At 60.2% G+C, this 15,692-nt stretch overlaps 1 protein-coding gene and 1 long non-coding RNA gene across 2 annotated transcripts; one reads left to right on the top strand and one right to left on the bottom strand.

The window, feature by feature from the left end:
• Nucleotides 1-4,367: 4,367 nt before the first annotated feature.
• IRX2 (iroquois homeobox 2) lies at nucleotides 4,368-9,628 on the bottom strand. Its single transcript, XM_042953576.1, has 5 exons — nucleotides 9,342-9,628; nucleotides 7,627-8,032; nucleotides 6,647-7,375; nucleotides 5,783-5,857; nucleotides 4,368-5,085 (listed from the first exon to the last, which is right to left on the bottom strand). Exons 1-4 carry the CDS (start codon nucleotides 9,588-9,590, stop codon nucleotides 5,805-5,807), a joined length of 1,437 nt encoding a protein of 478 aa, XP_042809510.1. The 5' UTR covers nucleotides 9,591-9,628; the 3' UTR covers nucleotides 4,368-5,085; nucleotides 5,783-5,804.
• Nucleotides 9,629-10,614: 986 nt separating this feature from the next.
• Nucleotides 10,615-12,684, top strand: LOC122228522. Its single transcript, XR_006206644.1, has 3 exons — nucleotides 10,615-10,686; nucleotides 10,858-11,001; nucleotides 11,476-12,684. It is a non-coding gene; the product is annotated as an uncharacterized LOC122228522 (long non-coding RNA).
• Nucleotides 12,685-15,692: the final 3,008 nt, after the last annotated feature.

The raw sequence follows: 15,692 nt of genomic DNA, 5'->3' as shown, positions 1-15,692 counted from the left end.
GCTCTTCTGCGGATCCTTGTTCAAGAGCATTAACTAATTATGGATCAGAGGAGTGGAAAAAAAATACTCCTTTAAATAACCGAAGGTAATTATAACCCTGTTGTTGACACTAAGGATTAATAATTGATCAGGAGTTACACACAATAAATTGTCAATTTATCTCCCCACAAAAATGCCAGTGCTGTGCAACGCTTCCTACCTGCCCTCTGGGCATTTCCTGTAAAGACCCACTCTGCTCCCATTTGCAGGCAGCCCCAGACCTCAGGGTGTGCTGCTTCCTTCAGAATATTAGACTTAATTTGTGCTCGGGTCCATGCAGAACAAAGTTGCACTGGGCACCTTTTTTTAGAAGGCTCTCCCTTGTGATCTTGGGGCCAGACTTAAACAAACAAAAACCATTTTTCCTCTTTCCTTCTACCTGGGAGCTCGTAGGAACAGAGGACAGAGATTTCATAACTCACTCCCTTTTTATTAGATGGCCAGAGTAGTCCTTAATAACATCTTCAATTTTTATCTTTCTCGGAAAGAGAGAGAACGCTTTGCCCTCCGTGGAGAGAACGGAAGCCTGTTCTCTGCGTGGAGGGCGGAGGGCGGAGGTGGGGGTGAGCCTACATCCCTCTGTTTGCAGGAGATTCGGGTGAAAGGTTAGCAGCCCAGCGAACGGGGGTCTGCACCCCAACAGGAGCCTTTTCTCCTTTGCCTGCCCAGACCGAGGCCCCTGGGCACATCACCAAATACGGGTCTCATGCAGCTCCCGCCAAAGCAGAGGGGAAGGCTGGCGCGTGCTTCCATTCCCGCCGTCGGAAAGTGATTTCCAGCAACTGGAAAATTATATTGTCATAGATTACTCCTCCTCATAATAAGCCTTTAAAATATCTGTAGGGATTTGTCACTTACATAAAGGTTTGAAAATACATCAAAGGGACGTGTCCCCTTTGCGATTTGTAGAAATTCAAATGATGTTAATCATAATATCCACATATCACAGACTGTTGTGTTTTGTTCCCAAGATTGCCTCGTGGGTTAACACACTTTTTAAATGTTTGAAATGTTATTGTTGTAAAAGCTGTGCAGATCTACGTATATCCTTAATTTGGGGTTAAAATAAATGTTTTTTTTTTTTTCCTTGAGATTTCCAATTTGCACTCAGAAAAAAAGCCATCTGTCCCATAATCACTGCATAGGGTTATTTGGAGGAAACTTTCTAATAATTCGGGGTGTTCTTTCGATCGGAAAGGGTCGCCCCCGACGGAATACGTTGGTTCGCAGTGAGTTTTTCACACTGATGTCGTTTACCCGACACCAGCAGCGGCCGTGTGGGGCGCGTTTACTGCGCGACGTTGACAAACACGCGGCCCCCTTTCACTCCCCGCCGGCGGAGCAACCAGTTCGGGGCGATTTTCCGCGACCCCGAAGCGCGCGCGGGCGGGAGGGCGCGCGGTCCTCCGCCCCCGCCGCCCCCCGCGCGCGCCCGCAGGTGTCCGGGCAGCCGCGCCCCCCCCCCCCCCCCCCCCCCCGCCCACCGGCCCGTCCCCTCCGCGCTCCCGCCCTGTCGCCTCGCGTCCGACAAAGGTGGACGAAGTTCTTTTCAAGTTTCAAAGGCAGTCGCTGCGCGGCTCTGCAGAAACAATGACTCTTTTATTGGGAACAAATGTTGACATTTGCGGGGCGCGGGAGGCCGCGGCCGCCGGGCCAGCGCTCGCGGGGATGTCGGCAGCGCCCGGCCCGCGGGCCCCGCCGGGGATGAAAGCGCCGATTCCGATCGCCCGGCCCGGGCCGCGGAGGGCCGCGCCGAGAGCCCCGGGAGCGCCGGGACCCGCGGCCGCAGCGCCCGGCCCGACGGCCCCGTGCGCCCCGCTCCCCGCCGGCGCTGGCTGCCGCCGCCCGTCGCGGCCGGCGCCGGCTTTGGCTCACCAGGTTCTACCGCCCAAAGAGGAATCGGACCCCACGGCAACTTCCTTCCCCCGCGAAGGGTCGGGCTCCGCGGCTGTCTCTCCGCCTCCTCCCCCTCCTCCCCCGCTCCCCTCCCTCCCCCCTCCCTCGCTCTCCTCCCTCCTTCATCTGCCCTAAAGATCTTCACGGAGAAGACCTCATAAATCACTCTGCATTTCGCTACAAAAGCCCCCTCTAAACACCTGCAGGTTTTAAGTTCTTAGCCCGCATTGAAAAATCAAGTTCTCCAGAAAGAAATTCAGGTCGGGAGGCAGGGTGAGTAAGTTATGGAAATCTTTGATAATTTGCTGGGCACAGAAACATCAAAGAAGACTCGTCAGGCTGAGCTAATCTCCGGAGCTGCTTTGGGTTCCCAGCAATCGAAAGGGGCAGTTGTCCGGAGACCGGGTCCTGCCGGGCGCGTGTGGGCGCGCGCAGAGAACCCACCGCGCGTGCAGGTCAAACCACCTCCTGTTCCAAAGAGGGGGAAGCTTCCATCAGGCCTCAACTTCTGAACGTAGGCACGGACATCGATTCGCGTTTGGGTTTCCCACCGGCCTGCTTGCGACTTCCGGAAGAGACAGAGTGCTTTCACTGCTCTCTCTTCATGGCCTGCCTGGTCTTCCCGTGTTTGAGCTGTTAAACGTCATTAACTTTCGTGCTTCTCAGAGAAGTCTTAAAAATGCTCAAATTCTAATATTACCTAGGACAGTGCTGCCACGTGCACGCTGTTCCCTGCTGGTTTAGGAAATAGGCGAAAATGAATAAAAGCAAGCCAGTCCTATCCCTTCATATGGCAATCGAAAATGCTATCAGGAGGGGAAACATCATTATCTTCGTGGAAATTCTATGAAGGCTTCATGTCAGAAACACAAATAAGCAAAGCGCTCACGGCTCCCTTTTACGTCTGCAGACCTCACATTTTTCTCCCAGACGCACTGCCGCAGAGTGGCAAGGTTTCCCATGTGAAAAATCTCCCCTGTCACCAAGGAAGAGCTCAGCCCAAACAACTCCAGGTCTCTCTTACTCGGGGAGGCGGCACAGAGGGGAAAAAAACCGAAAAAACAGAAACCAGCTCTCTACACGAAGGGTTCGCTTTCTGTCCAACCTCCGAATGCCGACAGACTCAAAACCAACAGAATGCCTAAGGAGGAGCAGAAAACCAAAACCCTGATCTGCTCCTCTTCTGGGGAGAAAACCACAGGTGCCCCTCCCCACTGGCCTGGCTGGGTGTCCAGTGAACAGCCCCCCCCCCCCCCCGGCTTCGCCTCAAGTATCCAAGATTACTTTCAAATACCCTTTCTAACAAGACCCCAGCAAGAGGCTGCTAATTTCCACTGCACAAAAAGCCACTGGAGAGAGATCCGTTTGTCAATATCAACTGGTCCAGCAATTTCCCATCGGCAGACACATCGGCCTATCGTCCCTGGCAGATGTTTAGACAAGATTTTATAAATTGTTCAATATCAGCCCATAATGAACCCCAACTGACCATTCCAAAGCAGCTAAAAGCATCCGGGACGTCCCCCGCTGGGATCCAATAATGGGCTCATGCTGTAGCATTATTAATCATGGAATAAAATAGATGAACCTCTTGAAAGATAAGTGTATGATTGATTAAAGGGCAATCTAAGAAGCTATTATTCTTGTTTTATAACCGTAAGTTATATTCACTCAATTTATCTTTGGAAAGGAAACAAATGATTGTTCATTTCTTTTCTGAAATTATATTATATGGATATCCATATAATTTTGCTGAAAATTAAGGTGACAGGTTTGCTGCTTTTATGATACCAGTCAAAGGGAATACGCTACTTGCCTACAAATTCTGGACTTGTCCTATAATTAGAGAGTGAGCAGCCCAGGCCGCAGTCTAAGGTCGTTTACACTTTTCTTTCCCCCCAGGGTAAGGGTAAGAGCCACTGAAAGGAAAATAAATCTCTCCTCCCAGATTTTCGCCTTGCGTTCAACGTGAGTTATATGAAAAGGAGAGCTACGGAGTCATTCAATAAATCCGAATAATCTATGCCAATTTGGGTAATTTGGGCTTTAAAATAAACAATTACTTCCATCAGTAATTTATGGTCGGAGGAGTGACTCTGCACTGCAGGCTTTTATCGCGATTCTCAGGCTTACGTTCCTGAGGAGGTTCAATAAGCCAGCATGGAAATAAATATAAAATGGATCCTGATGCGAAAGTACGGCAAGTCATTGAATTTTGCCAAGTTAAAAAAAAAATGTAGGCTAACAAGTAATTTGCATATTCAGAGCACAAAAGTCTTAATTTTCTTGCAATACATGTGCATATAAATATTCTAAAGCTGTACATTATTGGCCTGCTGTGTATTTCTTTTTCATCTGCCTTTCTCCTCCACCCCCTCCTTTTTTTTTTTTTTTTTTTTTTTTTTGAGCAGGAGAAGGGAGAGATTATTTTACACATTTTCATTAAAATGCCTGAGGTCATATCACCTGGGGGGGGGGGCGAGGAGGGGCTGCTACGAACTGGGGCTCCCTACCCAAATCACTCTCCTAGGAAAAATGAGCCCCAAACACCATATTGTTGTAGACTAGTCTGTTTTTATTTACAATTTAAGATATAAATTAGTAGAGAATTCTTGTTAGACAACCAACAAAGATTGTATAACCAGCAATGTTCAAATAAAAACCAGGCAGAATTTATTTACAAAAAGTTTAGATTCCATTGCAATACAACTTGCATAAATTACTAGAAGCTTTATATCATTATAAAAATAAATATCAAATTTGTTTCCACTTCTTAAGTACTCAAGTTCTTCAATCACGTTTTATTTCTACTGTGTACATCTTTTACAAATAAATTTTACAGTAAATCCTATCACACCTATAGAATATATACCGTGGCAATGAAGTGATCAATTCAAGATATCCTGAGAAAAAAGATTGTTTTCAAAAGTCACACATACATCGGGGGAAGCTATACTATGCCAACAAATTCACGTTATGTCCAACAAAGGTCTGTTCTGTCAGAGTCTGTGGCTCCTTCTCCTTTACAGTGGGGCAAGATGCGGTCCGGATTTAGAGATGGGTTTTTTCTATCTGTATATTTATGAACTTGGGGAGAGAGAATGGCCTGCTGACTTTTTTTTTTTTTTCCAAAGCAATTGTGACACCTACCTGTGGACCAAGGAAAAAACCAAATCATCCCAAATCCTTCAGTTCCACATCAACATTATCACATTACAAGAATGAGTCGACCTGAAATGATTCCGCCTCTCTCCCAACATCTTCGAGATGTGTGATTAGTAATTTTGCCTAGTTGTAAAGTAGGCATTTTTCTGAGATGCTGCTGTGAGCCAGGCGAACTGCAGGGTCCTATCTAGTCCATCTGGACACGGGGGCCAGGCCTGATAAACGGCCAGTGCGGCTCACTTCTCTTCGGGCTTACTCTGCAAACACCACCTCTAAAGGCTCTGATGCCCCACGCTCTGCAACACCAGCTCATCGGAGCTATTTATGTGTGTAGTGCAGTAAAAACGGTCCCCCACTGCATACAGATACCCAAATTTTAGTAATCTATTTTTCAAAGAGGAAACAACAGCACTGGTGCCATATACATATTCCAGTGAAAGGAGTGATTCTTCAAAGCAGAACTGGAGTGGCAAAGGGGGGACTCTATAGAGACCAGCTAGGTTCCCACTTAAAGGAAAAACAAAACAAAACAAAACAAAAAGACCAAAGAACGCTGCAGTGCTCTGTCCTCAGACTCCAGGACCAGAGGCAGCAAACATACATTAAGCAAGTTCACAGCTCACTTGGTGGAGGGAGGCTGGGGGGGGGGGGGGTGGGAGGTGACACCAGGGTCCCCACTTACTTGCATTGCTGAGCTGGGGCTTCTATAGGTAGGGCTGGACGCCCCCACCGACCACGGTGCAGCCCTCACTGGCATCTGTCAGGGGAGGGGGCAGTTAGTCAGAACCTGACCCCAGAGCCATCTGTCTCGCAGACAGCTGCACACCCACCAGCCCGCACACCCATGCACACTCGCTCCCCAAACGCACAAAACACTTTGGGGGAACTGTCTCCCCCCTCCCCCACTGTTGGAGACAGACTGGGGGCATGTTTCCTCTTCCCGTTTTCTCTTCCTGCCCCCTTGAGTTCCTTCCACAGGTCTTAACAACTCCAGCCTGAATTATGAGCAATGGAGGCACCCGGGAGAGGCCAGCGGAAGGGGCCGAGATTCTCGCTGTCTATTTGGAAGAACGGGCGACTCTCAGAGTTGCTAGGACGGTTTGTTTCCTTGCCGGCAAAGGCGGGAGCGAAGAGTCAGTTGAGGCTCCGGGAACCCAGAACACTCTGCAGCTTAAGCCCAACCAACGGGAAGGCAAACTGCAATTTGCATTTGGTGACAATCGGTCTTTTGCCGAAACGAATCAATCAGGATAATAATACTAACAGTAATAACAACGGTAAGCTAAGTAAAACGGAGACAATTAGGGGCAAGCCTTCCTGCAAGGCCAGGGGCGCTCGGCCCTTCCCTCCCCCCCCCCCCCAACCCCGTGCTACACGCCCCCCCACTCCCCGCGACTGCTGGTGGAGCCCGGCTTTCCGCCTACTCCCTGCCCTCCCTTCAACAACAAAGGCTCCCCCTGCCGCGCCCCAGGGTCGCCCCGGCCCCTCGCCCGGCTTTCTGGGGGGTGCTGGCTCCCCGGGGACCCGCGCGCCGCAGGCAGCCTACCTTTCTTGGGCTCGTAGCCGCCGCCCGGGGGCCGGTAGTGGGGCTCCAGCGGGTGCGCGCCCGCCTTGCCCGCGTCGCTGGCCGCCTTGGGCGCCGAGTGCAGCGCCTCTCCGGGGGCCGCGGCCGCCGAGTTGTACCGCAGGAGCCCCTGGCCCTGCAGCGCCGCGTTCAAGTTCCCGTAGTTTGTGTAGTTGCCGTAGAAGGGCGACGTGTAGTAGAGGTGGCGGCCGAGCAGCGGCGAGGCGGGGTACGGGGAGCCGCCCGGAGGCGCCCCGGTCGAGGCGGGCGCGGCGGCCGCGGGCAGCCCCGGCGGCGCGCAGCCCGGGCCCAGGCTCGGCTGCTTGAGGTCCGACGTGGCGATCTCGGCCAGAGACCACAGCTTGGGCTTGCTGGCGGGCTGCGGCGCGCCCGGCGACGTCCGGCTGCCCAGGGGCATCTTGCCGCCGCCGCCGCCGCCTCCGCCGCCACCGCGGGGCGCGGCCTCGGGCGGGGGGCTCAGCAGCGGCGCCTCCACGCCGGTGAGCGGCGACGAGGTCACGGGCTTGGGCGGCGCCAGGTCCCGCTCGCCGTCGTCCTCGTCGTCCTCGTCGTCCTCCAGGTCGTCGTACTTATCTTTGCATTCCGAGCCCGACTCGCACAGGGGGTCCCCCGCCCGACAAGACAGCTTCTCCCCGTCCGACTCGGCCGAGCACGAGTGATCCGTGAGCGAGTCGACGTGCAGGCTGATCCCTGCAGGGGCGCGGGCATGGCTGTGGTGCGCGGGGACAGCACCCCCACCCCCCGCGCCCCCCACGTGATCCCCCACCCCCGCCACGACCCCGGGGCGGGGGCAGCAGGGCCTCCCCCGGGAAGCGCCCGAGGACTCGACCGGCCCCACGCGATCCTGGGTGGCGGCGCGCGGCGTCTCCCCGGACCTCGGCTCTGCGCCCGCCTGGGGAGAAAGCTCCCCGCGGCCTCGCGCCAGCCGCGGCCCCGCTCACCTTCGTCCTCGGCCGAGGTCTCGGTGCCCTCCTGCGCCTTGTTTGGACTCTCCCCCTTGCTCCTCGCCGCGTCGCCCTCCTCCTCGTCCTCGTCCTCGCTTTTGTTCCTCGGGGCCCACGTCATCTTGTTCTCCTTCTTGAGGCGCCGGCGCGCGTTGGCGAACCAGGTGGACACCTGCGTGAGGGTCATCTTGGTGATGATGGCCAGCATGATCTTCTCGCCCTTGGTGGGGTACGGGTTCTTGCGGTGCTCGTTCAGCCAGGCCTTGAGCGTGGCCGTGGCGTCCCGCGTGGCGTTCTTGCGGTACGCGGGGTCGTTGAGCTGGTAAGGGTAGGCCGCGCTGCCGTACGGGTGGTAGCTGATGGCGCCCGCCACCCCGGTCGTGTGCGCGTCGTAGGGCGCGCCCTGGAACCGACAAGAGCCTGGTGAATGGGGTGCGCGGGGACCTGGCCCGCACCCGCCCTCCCGACGCTGCCGTTCCCAGGGTCAGGACCGCGCTGGAGCCTCATTTCCCGGCAGCAAAAGAGCAGGGGGAAAAAAAAAAAAAAAAAAAAGCCCGCAGCGCATAACGCAAGACAGGCTGTTGACCACGAAAACGCTGCAGTTCTAACCTCGAATTTTTGAACTATTTCACTTTGCTAAAACCGCACAACTTCCCCCCGTTGTCCCTGAGCTGCGGGCACGGATGCACGCGGACGTGCACAGACACAGGCCCGCAGGTACTTTCTTGATATCTAAATTTCTCTGGCTGGCTCCCCCTTCTCCCCCTTCCCCGCCCTTATATAGTTAAAAAACCACCCCAGAGCCCCCGCTCGGCTATTCACCGCTCTAAAGCTCGGCAAATCCAATTTGCAACTCAGAAGCCAGTCACCGTTTCGAATTCTTCAAATACGCGGTAATTAGCATTTTAATTCAGCCTTTAACGTTTAAATTCGAGACATTTGCAGCCTCCGCCAAGGCCCCGGCGACAGGGCCGCTGCCCTGGAATCCCACCGAGGGCGGGCTGCGGCGACAACCCCCCCTCCCTCCGGCTCCCCCCGTAACGGCCTCGCTCGCCCGAAACGGGCGTCACCAGCACCCGGGCCGGGCCCAGCTGCGGAACCAGAGGCGCGCGGGCCGACCCCCGGTCGGGGGAGCAGTAGCTGGCCGCGGCACGCAGGGGACGGGCGCGGCGACCGGGGCTGCCACACGCCCGCCCACACCGTTTTTCGAAAGCTCGGCCTGTGGGACAGATAAAGGCCGAGATCGTGGCGCACCAGGAGGGGTCCCGGAGCCGCCGCCCGCTGCTCCCCCCGCTCCCCCAACCCGGTGACCCCAAGCCCCACAAGTAACCCCCAAGCGCTCCGCGGTCGCCGCGGAGGCCCCAGAGGAGCCGAGACCCGCTCCCCGAGCCAAGGGGAGCGCGCCCCCGGCCCGCTCCGGACCCCTCGCCAGGCTTTGGCGCGCGAACCGAGGACCACCCGGGACGGATTCCCGACCCCAGCAGCGGGGTCGCACTTTTCGGGCTCTTTGGGAACGTCACCCCGGGAGCCAGGGGAGAAGCTGCACGGACCCCCGGCCTGAGTAACGTCGCCGGGCCGGCCGGGCCCGCCAGCGGCGCGAACGGCCCGGGTCCGAGACCCCGGAGCCACCGCCCACGGCACCCTCCCCGCGCCCTCGCGTCCCGATCGCGCCCCCCCGCCCCCCGCCCCGGCACTCGCCCGCGCGCGGTTACCATGTAGGACGGGAAGCCGGCGGCGGCGGCGGCGGCGTCGGCCGAGTACTGCAGCGGGCTGCCGAAGCCGGAGGCCGCCTGCGCCGTGAAGGCCGCGGAGCCCGGGTAAGGGCTGAACGCCGAGCCCGACGCCGAGCGGGCCAGCTCCTCGCTGCGCGGCGCCGCCAGCGCCGACGCGCCGTACGCCGGGCACGAGTAGAGCGCCAGCGAGCCGGGCGCCTGGTACAGGTAGCCCTGCGGGTAGGACATGGTGGGCGCGGGGCGCCGGGCCCGCGTCACGCCGAGCAGCGGGCAGGGCGCGCGGCGCCCTCCATCCACGCCCGGCCGGGGCGCGGCGCGGCGGCGGGCGCGGGGGCCGCGGGCCGAGGCGGGCCGGCCCGCGCACTAGCCTGCGAGGCCCGCGGGCCGGGGGAGCGGCGGGGCGGCGGCGGCAGCGGCGCGGAGCCGGTGGGCGCAGCCGCGCGCCAGGCCGGCGGTCGGGGTTTGGGGGAGTCTGGAGTCGGGAGTGAGGAGTTGAGGAAGGAGCGCTCGAGTTTCCGAGGGACATTGGAACGCGGAGCTGTCCGTCACGCGCTCATCTGCATATTCGGGCGCCCGCCCCCTCCCCTGCTCCGCCCGCTCCGCCCGCTCCGCCCGCTCCCGCTGCCGGGCCGCGGCCGGGGGAGGGGCGGGGAGGGGAGGGCGGAGGAGGAGGAGGAGGAGGAGGAGGAGGAGGAGGCGGCGGGAGGGCGGGGGAGAAGGAGGGAGGGACGCGCAGGCTTTTGTGGCGCAGTCGCCTCCCGCGCAGCCCCAGCCCGCGGCCCGCGGCCCCGCAGCCCGGCCCGGCCGAGCCCCGAGCCCCGGCGCGCGCCCCCTCCCACTCGATCGTACTCCCGCCGCCCCCCCCCCCCCTCCGCCGGCCTGCTCCCCGCCGCCGCCCCCGTCACCTTCCTCGTGCCCCCCCACCCCCCGCAGCCACTGCCTCCCCCCCCCCCCCCGTTCGGCCCGCGGGGACTGAGCGGAGGCCGTCCGCACGCAGGCCGGTCTGGTCCACTTGGGGGACGCACGGCCCGCGCCCCGCTCTGCGCTACGAAGAGGCCGGCCCAGGTGACCGCGCGCGTGTCCCCAGGCTCCGGCCGGGAGCTGCGGGCCGAAGGGAGGGCGGGGTGGCAGCGCCGGCGGCCCGGGTCCTCCTGGGGGTGGCGTGCGCGGCTCTCACCTCCACCTTCCCGGGTCCCCTCTGCCTCGCCGTGGAAGGCGCCCCGCGTGGCCTCGGGTCCGGTCGCCTGCCCCGCGCCGTCCCGCGTGTCCCTGCGGGACTCGGATCCCGGGCGCCTTCCTCGCGGACTGCCAGGAGGGCCCAGAGGTGAGCTTGCTGCCCCGAAGTCCACAGCGGAGACCCGGGGCTCTGGGCGTGAGGACTTTCCGCTTTGGGGAAGGTTTAGACACACGCCGCCCGTGTCCCACCCGCGAAGATGCCACCCCTCCCCCGAGAGTTTTATTTGATTTTATTTTAATAAGTTGACTCCTCCGTCAGACGTGTGTCGTAAAGCATTCTAGAGAATGACTGTCACCGGACAGACCGCCTCTGGCACGAAGCGAAGCCTTGCTGTCACTTGGGGAGGAAGGAGAAGGAGCCAGGCCGCTGGCAGGAGCGCAGGCAGCGGCAGAGGTAGCCCAGGTAACTGGCGGCTCGGGACGTGCCTCTGGGGGCCCGGAGGGGAGATGCTTAGCGGCGGGCCCTGGGACCCCAGCCCCAGAAAACACTTCACTCCATTGCCCCTCTTCCACCCCTCCCCCACCAGGGGCAGGAGGGTGCTGGGGGAGGGGGTACTGGTCCCCGCGGGGGGGGGGGGGGTTGCTCAGGAGGTCCACCGGGTATCCGTGTGTGCGGTCCTGGGCTGACGCCCACCCAACAGGTGCCCCTTCCCCAGAGGCCCCCTTGGAAAGGTTTCCTGTAAGGTCCAATCGCTGCAGGTGAGGGCTCGGCCTGCAGCCCTCTCGCCCCCACACTTCGCTGCACTCTACCCTGGCAGCCCGGTTGCCCAGTTCTGTTAAGGTCCTGCGGGGGCAGACCCCGGGCTAGGCTGCAGCCCAGTCCTGTTGGCCAGCAGAACTTTGAAGACATAGTTAAGCTGCGTTTGTCTTTCCCTAGGTCCAGGGGAGCCCGTCCCAAACTCAGGTGTCGGGCTTGAGAAGAACCCATCCTCCGTGGCCTGCAGGCTTCTGGCTCCTAGTAGGTGCCCGTTGCCTCCAGCCGCCACCAGTCTTCGGGCTCCTGCCTGCCCAGGGCTCCCCCCTTCCTAAAATCCAGCCTCCTGGCTTCAACCTCCACATCGCCGCTTCCCACACGCTGGGCCACTTGGAGGACCCAGCCCCGTGGTTCCCACCACGCTGCCGCCCCACGTGGGCTGTCCTAACTCAGTGTAGGGCAGACTTTACAGCAATTATTGAAGTGTCGAAAAGGAAAGAGAAAATGGAGGGAGCATACCAGCGTCGGGGTCTGGGATGTTTTTGGTCTTCCAGAGAGGGGATTCTGGGAGGTAGAGGCCTGGAAAGAGAGTCACCCAGGTGGGATGACAAACGCAACAGCCAACGGATCAGATTGCAGGCTTCAGGGGTTCGCTTCCAATTAGATAGTTTAAGTGAAAAAAAAATCAGGTCTAATGTTTATCACCAAGGATGATTGGCCTGCAATGTTTCCATTTCCAAAGGCCAGTTCCTGCTGTGTTTCATTAGCATTTGGGGCTCGTCCCCTCGCCCTCCCTCTCTCTCCCTCCACCCCCCTTGGGCCTGATCTCTGCCAGGGGCAGAAAAGAAAACAGCGAATTATTACAAAAACATCCCCAGTTTGGAGCAGGAGCGTATGCTCCGGATACAGTCGATTTTGACATCAATTAAGTATATAAGCAGACAAGGCCACGTGGCTTTGGAGGGGCTCCCGCCGCCCAGGGCGCGTCTCCACCACGGCTGTCTCCTCTTCGCCTCTTTCGCGCGAGCTGCTGATTCTGAAGACAGCCTCTTCCTCCCGCGTATTTCCCCCCGCAATTACACCCCTCCGCTGAAATCCAAATTCTTCATCCTGCTGCCTGCTACTAATAAAAACCGTCTACCTTGCACTATTAAACAGTCGAATCGCAGTGCCTGCCGCTTTTATTGGTAGTGACTGTAGCAAATTAACATGCCTACGCAGAGACATTAAAACTTACGCTCCGCATTGTTCCTGGAATATATAAACTTCGTTTCACGTTAAAGCTCCCGGATTTTTTTTTTTTTTAAAGTCACTTTCCTTGTCTTGGATTAAAGTTGGCTGGCTCTTCTTTTAAAACAAGTCAGTGGGAAAAACAGGCTGCAAGCGAGGAGGCCCGACGCGGTGGCTCGGCACGCGGCCGCCCGCGAGGGTGGCGAACTCCGTCCCCGGTGACCGCGGAGGGCGCAGGCCGCGCGGGGAGCGAGCCGCTGGCCCCGGGCCCCACTGGCCGCCCGTGCAGCAGGGCGGGGACCCGGGCGCTTTGGTGGCGGGCGAGGGGTGTCCGGGCGCCCGGCCGCGGCTGTTTTCGTGGCGTCCGAGCCGGAGCGGCGGACAGAGGCGAGGCCCGCGCGGCAGCCCCGGCCAGCTGCGGTGACAGCGCGATGGCTCGTAACCGTCACGTAGGCGGCGCGCGGTTTCGGGCTCGGTTTCCCTCTCCTCCCCTCCGCGCGCTGATGAAAAGAAGTTAACACCGTCGCATTTCTGTGTCTTGTCCCCACAGCCGCCGGTGCCTTTAGAGCGAGTCGGCGTGGACACGCACGTTTCAAGGAGCCGGGGCGTCCTGCGAGGCCGAGCGCGGAGAAAGGCCTGGAGCCGGGCTTGCGCCCGAGGGTCTCTCGGAAGGAGCTGGCGGCGCCGGCCGGGCCGCCTTGCAGACTCGGTCGGCCCTGGGCTCTCGGGCGGGGCGCGGGGAGGCCGGGGAGCGGCGCGGGCCCGGGAGTCGTGCGCGCGGGCGGCGAGGGGGCGCTGTGGCCCGCGGCTGCGGCCTGGTCCCTGCAGCGGTGGCCCCGGCGCAGTCCCCGGCCACTGAACGGCGGTGGGCGCTCTCGCCCCGGCCCGGCCTACCTCTGCCCGCGTCGCTTTAACTTGGGGAAGAAGGAAAACTAGGCCGGGGCGTTTCGATGAACCGAAGCCGCGCACGAACTTGTTTCACTCTGTCTCACTGCCGGGTAATGGGCGCAGTTTGTAGGGTTGGTGGCAACACTTACAAAATGGAACGTGTAATGGGGGGGGGGGTCGATTAAGGTGAAGCGTACACATTTGCCCCCAGGGCTGTGACTTTCGCCACATCGGCGTGCGCGCGTCAGGGCACCTGCCCAGCGTGTTCCGAATCCCGGCTCGCTGCTGGCCCACGACTTCCTGGGGCCCTGCAGCAAACGCAGCCAGAAGGAGTCGGGGGTCACGAAGTTCGGGTCTGCAACTTCCTTTGTTTCCGTCTCCCTCTGTTTCTCGCAAAGCAGCGCTGGCCGCCGTGAACTGCGCGAAGAGCAAGTCCCAACGAGACGCGAATCTCTCTCCGGCGCGGGTACCTCCGGGCTCGTCTGACGGGGCTGCAGATGCGGCGCTCTTCGGAGGTTCTCAAACACAGTTCCGGTGAGACCTGTCCCCGCAGAGCGCGCGCGCGGGGGAACCCTGGCAGGCGGGGGTGGGGGTGGGGTGGGGAGTCCCCTCGGCCCTGGCCTGGAGCCGCCTGCGGCCTCGCGGGAGGAGACCCGAGGGCGCGGCCCCCAGAGGCCGGGGGCAGCCCGTGGCGTCGGGACCCCAGCACCGAGGGCACCTCTCTGGCTCCCCAGGCACCGGTGTTTGGTTACCGGTCGCTGACTCGAGCGTAGCGACGGCAGACCCCGGTCCCTTCGCGCGGGCAGCCGAGTGTGCGTCCTCCCCGCGGCGCCCGCCTCCGACGCGTCCCCCCTTCCGCGCGTCCGGCGGCCTCTGTCCCTGCCCGCCCCCCCCCGCCTTCCCCCGTCCGCGTCCTCCCAGCTCCTCTGCCGCCACTTCCCCCGCCTCCGGCGCGCAGCCCCCGGGCCCGAATTCCGTTCCCGGAGACCCGCTTCGGGAGCGGCCCGCGTGGGTCAGCGATCCGCGCGGGAGGCAGGTTGGCGAGCCCCCCCCCCCCGCCCCCCTGGCCTCTCCCCCGCGCGCGCTCGCGGACACGCGCCCGCGCGCCTCCGGTTGGGTCTCCCCGCTCCTGCGCGGACAGAGCGGCGGTCGGGCCGGGGTCTGGCTTCGTTGTGCTCCTGGTTCGCGTTTCGGCTTTTTTTTTTTTTTTTTTTTTTTTTTTAAGTGTTTCTGCAAGGCAAACAGTGTTCGGGACAACTCAGCTGCCCCCCTCCCCGCCCCGCGTCAGCGCCCCCCGCTCCCCCACCCCCACCTCGGCTTGGCCGTCGCCGCTCGAGCGGGGGGCGCACCTCCGGGGGCCGGCGGCGCGGACCGAGCGGAGCCCGCGGGCGCAGGAGCAGGTAGGACCCCCGCTCGCAGGAATACGCTGGCGAAGGAGGCTTCTCTTCAGCCGTCTGACGGCTGCTTTAGCGCCTGTCTGGGGCCGTGTTGCATCGCCTCGGGCTCACTCCTCGTCGGCCGTGTGTACCCCAAAACAGCTCGCCCAGACCGCCGACTCGGGGGCACAGGGCAGGCGCACAGGCCAGCCCGGCCCGTACCAAGCTCTCCCGGAGGCTGTGGCACACCTGGGATTGCTTAGGTAGGGAGGGCAGGACGGTTTTGTTTCTCTTTTGCTTTGGATTTGTTTTGTTTTTCTTTTGAAAAACCGGAGAGCATGCGGAAGCTATTTGACAAATTGCACCAAAACAGTCATCATGAAAACTTCAGTTGGGCAGCGTAGAAATGGCCGACCCCGCCAGGGGGAGGACACTGGGAGGGTTTGCAGATAGGACAAGCATTGCTGTGCAGTCAGAAAGAACCCTCAGAGTCCGTGAGTGAAGACGAGCCATTTGGTGGAAAAATGGACCCGAGATAGGAACAGACTCTGCGGAGAGCAGGTCTGAAAAGGCTCAAGGATGCCCCAGCTCCCTAGTGATGGGAAATCAGAGAGTGGCCCAGATGCGACTTTCCGTCCACTGGAGGCCACCGGACTAGGCCCCAGGGTGCAGGCACAGGGAATGTCTCTCACTGCAGTGCTGGCTTAAATTGCTGAGAGGAAAGTAGGGAGCTGTTGGGCAGCACGTGGGAGGTCAGCAGACACCCACTTCTCTGGTCTGCAACCCACTGCTTCCTGGTCCACCACAGAGAGCAGGCCAGTGGAGGCAGGGAGGGGTGGCCAAGCACAGCCCGGCAGCGTTGTTTGCCAAGTGCAAACTGGAGACCCCCGGACCGCAGTCAGCGCA

The sequence above is a fragment of the Panthera leo genome, chromosome A1 (genome assembly GCF_018350215.1).
Source record: "Panthera leo isolate Ple1 chromosome A1, P.leo_Ple1_pat1.1, whole genome shotgun sequence".
Classification (NCBI taxonomy): Eukaryota; Metazoa; Chordata; class Mammalia; order Carnivora; family Felidae; genus Panthera; species Panthera leo.
The sequence above is the reverse complement of the archived record's forward strand: the minus strand, read 5'-3'. Positions and strand labels throughout refer to the sequence as shown.

What these genes read in the sequence shown, in the direction of transcription:
- IRX2 (XM_042953576.1), bottom strand. Translation starts at nt 9,590, where the DNA reads ATGTCCTACCCGCAGGGCTACCTGTACCAGGCGCCCGGCTCGCTGGCG. An exon ending in CCGGCTTCCCGTCCTACATG is followed by an intron (nt 8,033 to 9,341) that starts GTAACCGCGCGC and finishes TGTCGGTTCCAG; the next exon opens with GGCGCGCCCTACGACGCGCA. An exon ending in CGGCTACGAGCCCAAGAAAG is followed by an intron (nt 5,858 to 6,646) that starts GTAGGCTGCCTG and finishes CTCCCCTGACAG; the next exon opens with ATGCCAGTGAGGGCTGCACC.